This window comes from Triticum urartu, chromosome 3 (assembly GCF_003073215.2).
Source record: "Triticum urartu cultivar G1812 chromosome 3, Tu2.1, whole genome shotgun sequence".
NCBI classification, from domain to species: Eukaryota; Viridiplantae; Streptophyta; class Magnoliopsida; order Poales; family Poaceae; genus Triticum; species Triticum urartu.
In genome coordinates this window covers 516,441,965-516,450,882 of record NC_053024.1, presented here as the reverse complement: position 1 = coordinate 516,450,882, position 8,918 = coordinate 516,441,965, and the positions used below count along the sequence as shown (strand labels likewise).

General features: G+C 42.1%; 1 protein-coding gene across 1 annotated transcript; it reads right to left on the bottom strand.

Annotated features, from left to right (window-relative positions):
- Window positions 1–3,522: 3,522 nt before the first annotated feature.
- On the bottom strand, window positions 3,523–8,918 carry LOC125546918 (CDPK-related kinase 5-like). The gene is made up of 6 exons (XM_048711011.1): window positions 8,914–8,918; window positions 8,045–8,702; window positions 6,673–7,903; window positions 4,197–4,981; window positions 3,894–4,091; window positions 3,523–3,813 (listed from the first exon to the last, which is right to left on the bottom strand). Exons 1-3 carry the CDS (start codon window positions 8,916–8,918, stop codon window positions 7,898–7,900), a joined length of 669 nt encoding a protein of 222 aa, XP_048566968.1. The 3' UTR covers window positions 3,523–3,813; window positions 3,894–4,091; window positions 4,197–4,981; window positions 6,673–7,897.

Below are 8,918 nucleotides of genomic sequence, written 5' to 3'. Positions count from 1 at the left end.
CCTATCTTCTTCGATGGTGACGAATGATGAATTACATGCGCGACACTTGTCACAACTTAGGAGTTTCAACATAGATTCGTTTTTCAAAAAAAATTATCACTTCAGCGTGTGTCCAAGTCACTAACCATTGTCACTAGTAGAGTGCCCGTGCGTTGCCACGGGCTCTTGAAATAGTATGCAAGAGTTGCATGATAAATTTCACATGTACAAACAATATAACACAAACACAATTATTAAATAATTAAAGTCCATTTTTGCAATGTAAATTGATAACAAAAAGAAAGATTAACAACATGTCCATGTAACAAACTGAGCGATGTTCCAACTAAACATCTATTACAAAACTATTAATATCTAGATGATGCGCTTAAGAAATTCTTTCATAAATATCAAGAAAGTTGCCTTTAGCTTCATTCCCACGATGTTTTAGCAAGTATAATAAAAACCGCTTCCTCAACTCATACCCATCCTACACAAACAATATATGTAGTTAGTATGAAAATTTCACGCAGAAGGTCTTAAAACATGTAACAAATGTGTTGCCACTGGCATTTCAAAAAAATACTGGTTGCATATATAATCATAAGGCATATCAATTTTCCAGCTTGGCATAGAAAGTGAGTCTAAAATAGTTGCTTAGTTATTCTGATAATCTTGCTAGTACAATTATGATAGTTACGATAATCACCAAGGAGTTTTAATTTTTGAAAGGAAAAAACAACAACAACCATTAGACCCTTAAGAAATTACGACATGATTCTAAATCTGACCAGCCACAAGATATATCCTTCCTAATATTCAGTTCTAGTGGGAAAATCTACTACCCAACAATATACATATAATATAATCGACAATATTTTCTGCATTTGCTAAATAATCATGGGAACAAAAAATGACTTCAGGCTTCAAGATCCAATAGTATATACATAGGCTCGATGTGATGATGCTGGCGAAGAACATCGAGATGGTTTGAATGTAGGATTTGTCTTGATCCAATAGTATATACATAGGCTCGATGTGACGATGCTGGCGAAGAACATCGAGATGGTTTGAATGTAGGATTTGTCTTGATTAGAAGCAACATAAATGGCTATGATGCCAGCTGCTACCTTTTTGTGATCATCATGCGGAATTAGATCATCATTACAAATAAGCATTATAATGTTCACATAAATGATGCATTCCAGTAAAGGTTCTGTGATTGTCACAAGAACATAATAATAATAGACGTGCATATATTTCCATGTGATAGAATACTACTAATCTACACTGGACCAACAAATTAAGGGAGGACAAGACAAAGAAATATATCTAGCGTTGCATATTATAATTAAACGTCCATGGTTATATCTATTCAAGCTATACGTACGAAGACGCCATCTAGTCAAGCACTACGAACTGAGAGAAATAATTACATCTTCCAGTATAGCTTCAGACACTTAACCTATCTTTAGGGCCTGTTCGGCAACAGCCTAGCTTCCCAAACTCCTCAACTTCTACTCCTCACTTCGGTTTTCTAGTTTCTCACAGTGATGGGAAAACGTTCGGCTGCGCACCTCATGCTTCTCATCGCTGGCATGGGTTGACAACCCATTTAGATGGGCTGAAGCCCGTTTGGGAGGGAAGGGAGCAAAGCCCAGCTCAGTAGGCATACAATGGCACCTTTCTTCTAATTAAAAAATGTACAACGACCACTACGGAGAGGAGATATGAGCTGTTGGGGGGAGAGACAAAGCGAATCGGTACGCATAGCTCACTTGGCGATGGCAGCAAATCATAATAACGCTCAACTCCAGCTTCTTCGTTTTCATAGAGCCGGGAAAAGGCAGCTTCCCCAACTCCTTCAAATTTGCACTAACAGAATAGCAAGCTTCTTGATTTGAGCTCCACGGAATTTGCTCGTTCGCCTGAACTTCACTGCGGAGTTAATGGAAGTTGAGAGCCGGAGCATTGCCGAACAGGCCCTTAGTACAAACAGTTGCCAAACTTGAGAGCATCAGAGTCATAAGGTTCATAACTGAAAGTCAATATAACATGTTAGTTGCAACCTTATTTGGTTTCATCATATCTGAACATACATATGCACTTGCTCTCTTTTTGCACCATGGCACAAAATTTGTGATATAAGCAAAAGGAGTTTACTTCCATGGTTTTGTTCTGGCGCCATTCTCAATGCGCCGTTCATTCACACGCAATGGAATTATCTATACCATTATATATGTACAGGATGCATAATGAAGTATAAGCATAATCTTTCTTTTTGTTAAAAACATTGGCTTTGTGTACATAGATTAATAAAACATATATCATATAAACTCATATATGCTTCAAACTTGTTTCATATAAATTTAATAATTTGATGCAACAATTCAATAATGAGATATTCAAACAAAACTTTGAACTTTTAATAGTGTTTCATTCTGCTTTAGAATTTGATTTTTTTAGAACATGCTGAAACACATTCAAAAGTGGTATTGTTTTGAAGTTCTCCTCGTCATAATCACAATATGCAAACGGATCATAAATTGTACTTTTGGTTTGAAAGATAAAATTGTCTTAAAGTTGGAAATAAAATAACAAAGAATGGGATGGTGGAGCATAGGCTTGCATGTGGTCAGAGAAAGATCTCACAAACTACAAACGGTATTAATGAGAAAAGGATTAAGAAGATCAAAATCAGCCGAATAAGAAGAATAGTAATGCAAAGAGCACCCAGGGGACTCACCTGTGCCTTATGGCATGTTCGTTCCCTCGCATCATATATCCCACAGGCTAATAGTAATGGAAAGTTAATGCAAGCAGATATAGAAGACAATGGACGCTACAGTTCCTGTCTCATATGTGGTTGTCTTGCTGAAATTAAAATAATATAAGAGGGGATTAACAAAATACATGCATACTGTAGGGATTCTCCTCACGGACATGGAGGAAAGGGGCAGCGGGCACAAGCGCCTTATGCGGTTGGATGCGTCGGGAGTCAGGGCCCCTGGGACAGGGAGCGCTCAGCGCACGGCACTACTTGACCAGCCGCATGGTGAGCGAGCACGCATAGGAGGGTCTGGTAGGACAGGCTAATCACGTCGTGGCACCCGCCGTACAAGTCGATCTTCACGGCACCAACCGAGTGTGGAATAAGGAAGTTAGGAAGGGGGGTGCAGAGGGGGCAGTGAAGCACGCACTTGTCGAATCTCATGGCAAGCTCAACTATGGGACTGTACGCCACCCTCGCCGCGACCATGGCACCACCATCTCCTCCGGCTGCCTCTTGAGAGCCGAGCTCTCGCTTCACCTTGCCATTCGGTAGGTCCGCATGAGGCGGACAGAGTCGGCGGTGTGAGAACCCTAGAAGAGACAGGGCTGAGACTCAGAGAGAGATCGAGGAAGAGAGGATTCATGTGGACTGTGGAGTGACTCTTTCTGTCAGCTAGCAAAAAAGGGTTGAAAACTGGGAAAGAATCGTTAGGAGGAGGAGTCTTCGAGGTAAATCAAGCAGTTAGGGAGGAGGGTAACGAACAAAATGAATGATGAGGTAACGATATGAACGAACGAAACGGCATACCTAATCCCCTTTAATAGTAGAGATATGACTATATGGCCGTACAATTACCAACTACAATCAAAATGAGAACATACTAAATTGAAAGTTGGACATGAAAAACATACCTCACTCTGGCTGCCATGCAATTTCTAATATTTTCTTCCACTTATTAGGCTGCCTCAATCTCAATAGAATTCATATTCTTAAATCTGCAATCCACAAGTGACCAATATATGAACGTACTACATTAGCTCGCTATAATCCAACCCAAAACCCTGCAAATATGAAAAGCATAAATAATTGCGCTAAAGCCTTTTGGTTGTCTGAACTCTGAAGTAGTGGAATTAGGACTCACTGAAATAGCAGCTTCAATAAAAGGAGGCAATATGACTTCCATCCTGGTTCTGCCAACTGCTGTTGCTAGTCCTAGCTCATGCACAAAAATCATCATCCTTGCCAAGCACAATAAAGCCTTTCCTCATTTCAAGAACCTTCTCTGGATATGGGATAAAATCCTGTTCTATAGCAGCTGCTACAAAACCAGAATTGCAGACTGCATGAAAACATCATCATTGTCAATTTATAAGATAATTCAAGGGCTAAATAGTTGTCCAAGTTTTGACATATAGATTAGTTATGAGTAATGAACCATACGAACCATGCATGTATCTTGCAGCTTATGAGGACTGCTCTGCAAAAGCTTGACTAATCTGCATATCAAACAGGTTCTAGATATGGTAGGATATCTTCACCCATAGACGTTGATATGTGTACAACCTTCTGCTGCCTCGGAAGCACACGATGCACATCATCGAAACATCCGAACTCTGAAACAAATCAGAGCATGCCACAGGATCCTCGGACCATCCACTATTTTTAAAGCTTATAAAACATCTTCGAGGCATTCCGCCAACTTATCCTTAAATCGTTTCCACCATCGAAATTGAAAATAACCGCAGAACTCAATAGATATATACTCCCTGTACAGCTCAACATGCCCTGCACAACTCCACATGTGTGCTCTCAAGACAGAACAGGAAAATAAAAACATGTCCATGGAGTTGGATAGTCAAAGATACATAATGAACCAAAAAGAATCAGTAGCAAATCATGACTAATGCATATGGCCAAGCTAATTGGGAACGGTTCATCACATGGACAAACATTAATACAACATGGAGAGAGATAAATTTTCACAATGAATCTCTATGTGCTCAGATGGCAAACCTTATCCTTGTACTTCTCGTGTGGGACAGGGACGTCCCATTTCAAATCCCTGGTGATGCAGCGAGGCTCCAACCCTTCTTTCAATCAAGCATCTGTGGTGGTGCGAAGCACGTTTGGGCTCCATGATCCAGTCGCCGAGGCCTCGTCAATGTACTTCTCCAGTTTCTCCTTCAGCCAGGGAAGTTCGAGGAACAAGTGATCCATGTCACAGGACAACTGACACATAGAAATTGATCAATGATCAAAGTGTATTGGGTCAAAGGGTCATTAACTATTCCTCGCAGATTTTCAACACGATACCTTACAAGTTTCGTAGAATTTTTGCTAAAAAAATGTTCAGCTAAATTGACAATGGATATAATGATGACATCTTATTGAAACTTTATTGTATCAATTCCTGCACATTCAATACGCCAAAAAAGTGGCTAAGACTTATGAACTTCTTAACCGCAGACTCTGCTTTAACAGTAGTTCTTTTCCAACTATAATAAATAACCAATTTGCATGATTTTGATTCCTGAACGCGCTCTACTATTAAACTGAAGCAGGCTGGAGCTTTATTAGTCGATGTATGTTATGGATTCTGGTAGGCAGCTTCATATGGAACTAAGGTTTTTGTTGGTTCTGTGTGTGATCATTTGGCCTAATATTTGTTTGCTGGGTTGATTGTATAGACATCATCAATTATAATGGACGGGACAATTTATGTGATTTAATCCTTTCAAGTAAAGGTTTATGCAGTATATAGATTTGCTATGGCTGCCTATTGCATGTTCGATTTTAAATGCAAAAGATAGGTAGCATGAATGTACCAAAATATTCGTTAGAGATTTATTCCCTCTCTATTGAAGACAACAATAGGAGTTATATTATATTAAAATATATTTGCAAGTGGTAACAGGATAAACTAAATTGACACAAATAATATAGGCTAACTTGGAATTGAGCCTAACTTACATACTTACATATATAGGTCACTGGAAGGATTAGCCACCTCTGTAGGTATTAGGTAGGTACTCTTTTTTCAAGCTCATAGTCCAATGCAGCAGCACATGACTTTTAACCATCAATTAATTTTTTTCCAAAGATTTATGGTCAAAGCATGAAGTTAAGTAATCAAATTATACCTTTAGTAGTAGAGGTTTTGGAATGTCAAGAGTTTGGTTTACCCAAGAAAAACAAACTAAATATCTCGCTTCGCAGTACATGCGTTGCACCTAAATATCTAAGCTAAATTCTCCTAAGAAGAGAGTGTAAAATAATCTAGGTGGACAAGCTATCAACATCTCTAGTAATGCATGGAGCATCATTATCTAGTTATTCTATATATACAATCAAGCAGGTAGTAAAAAGGAGAAAATTTGCAGTACATACAATTTGATATCATGAAATTTTATAATCTAAGAGACAATAATTTTATAATTTAAGAGGCTGCAGTATATGTGTGTTGTAGTATGAACTATGACATAAAAGGGAATCGAGAACCTCTTATTCCAGCATCATCGCTTGTCTGTTCTAAAGCATCTGGAAAGGGAACAACATGAACGTATTTCATGACCATGATTCATAGCCAGACAAATCCACGGTGGTGTCTAAGCTTCACCTCTGGGATAATCGTGCTAAGGATTCCCAAAAGCCACACTGCAACAACAGAGTATAAAATTCTACTATGCCTTCTAATTTAGGCGTTTCTCCCTTGTCCGCAAATATAAAACTTCAATTATTCGCATATGCCCTGAACCTTTTGTACTCATTATTTCAATGTTCAGGTCAGCAAAATACATGTTGTAGTTCCTCTAAAGAAATTTTTGAATGGGTGACAGTAGTTACAGCAATGTTGTCCTTGAGATCAATACTTGCCATATAAATAAACCTATAGACTGTAAAAATTAAACAGTGATACATACCGACAATAACTCTTTAGTCCATGCGAGAGCCTGAGTGCAACTTCATGTTAGTAGCTGTGAAGAGTTGCATGTATTATTGCAGTGCTCCTTGCCAAATGAGATGAAACTCTTCTACTTGAACATTCAGACAAAGGGGGCATGCTATAGATGACACATGTCAGTCCTTTGTACATTTCTGGACAACACAAACAAAAAGCAAATCACAAACTGGGAGACTGAATAATGTATAATTTCCAAAATATTTTTTCAGCATCTGCATTCGGACTTGCATTTTATTAAGTGCACATACTGATAGTTGTGCTTCTAAAATCGTTCAAGCAAGGATAAGATCTGTTACTAATAATTTTGCTTAAAGAGCGGTAATCAAGCCGAGATTGGACTTCCAACTAACATGTAGCATGATGGCATAGCCGCATAAAAGCCCTTTGCTTCTTCGCACATGAAGACTACTTTGTTGCACATATCTGTAGCGCATTTACAGGACAAAATGGCATGGTTGTAGCACATATGTGTATGGAAGATAGCAAGGGAAGATGCATGCACATCGGAATAGAAATAAGAGAAACAACCTTAAATAAATTCAGAGAATATAGCAGTTGTTTCTGCCTGTTTCTGAATCAAACAATGGAGAAATGCCAGGGTGTGTTGAGTTTGACACGAGGGTGCTCTGTCATTCTTGGTTTCTCCTTACTACATCGGAGAGCTGCTATTTGTTTCAGAAACAAATAATGTGGACGCATCAGGGTCTGTTGAGATTGATGCGTGTCTCTTCCAAAGCACGTACTGGGACACGCCGGGGTGCGAATACCCTCCTGACTCCAAGCTGCAGCAGCTCGACGTCATGGCTGGTCCTCGGACCTTGGATGGAGACCATCTCCTCTCCCACACCACCTGTGGCACCGTCGTCATCTCGAGCTCGCCAGGGCTGTTGTGGCTCCTTTTTTCTTCTCCCAGGAGCTCACCAGGTTGAGCTCGCGCACATCAGATGCAACACACACATACCCCACTTGCTATTTAAAAGTCTAACTACAGAAACAGCATCACATTTTTAGTACATGGCTGACCATGTCAATCTGAAGAAACTGAGATTTTTTTTGATAAAATGAAGAAACTGAGATGATGTAACAATACCTGTCAAGCACGACCAAGGTTACCTGAGTTCGCACGGGTGCCGACCTCGAATTTCAGCAGGTCGGCGGCGCGACGATGGGCTTGTCAGGCGCCTTCAAACCTGCGTCATAGACCCACAGATATAGTTGATCTTTTTCACAAATCTAAGATCGCCTATAAACTCCCGCGGCATGAATTTTCAGAAAAACCAGCGAAGGGATCCAAACTCAAGGGTTTGCAGAGGTTGCGGGCAGGTCATCACCTTGGCCTTGGGGATGAGCTTGACGGCGACGGCGTCCCCCTTGCGCGCCCCCTTCCTGATCTTGGCGGCGCAGGTGTAGCCGAAGTGGCCCCTCCCGACCTCGTCCCCGAGGTCGTACTTGGCGGCGAAGCCCTTGTTGAAGCCGAAGCCCTTGTCGAGGCCCCTTCCGCCGTCGCCGTCCTCCTCGGGGATCGCCGGGCGCGGCGAGACGTGCCTCCTAGCGAGCGCCTGGCGGATGTGCTTGGCGGGCGAGGGCGGCGGGAAGGGCAGGCGCAGGAGGCGCCTGGCCGGGGTGGCGGGCGCCGGGGACTTGGGGCCCGCCGGGGCGGGGGACTTGGAGGAGGCCCTGGGGGAGGCCACGGAGGAGGAGGAGAAGAGGTGGTGCGCCGGGCCGGGGCTGGGCGTGGAGAAGGGGAAGAAGGGGGACGACGTCCGGTGCTTCTTGGAGGCCGGCGTGGATACTGGGGACGGCGGCGCAGGCGCGGCGGCGGCGGGATTCGGACAGCGGAGTCGATACGGGGGACGGCGGCGCAGGCACGGTGGCGGCGGGCGGCGCACGGCGGGGCGGAGCAGGAGGTGGCGGCGAGATGGATGTCGAGGTGGGATCGAGGAGGCAAAGGTCGTGCGGGACTGCGGGGTGGCTGGGCTATTTTTTTTTCTTTCGTAAACCGGTGGACGAAGGCATGGCAGCGGGGATGTGACGAAAAAAAACCAGCGAAAAAAAATCAGACGAAAATGGTGGGACGAAAATAAAACCTAAAACGTGACCTGAGAACTTTGTTTTTAGGACAAAAATCAATAATAATAATAATAATCTTTACCTACTAATAAAGCACCTACTGTTTCTGGTGGTACGTCATTTAATTTACCCCAT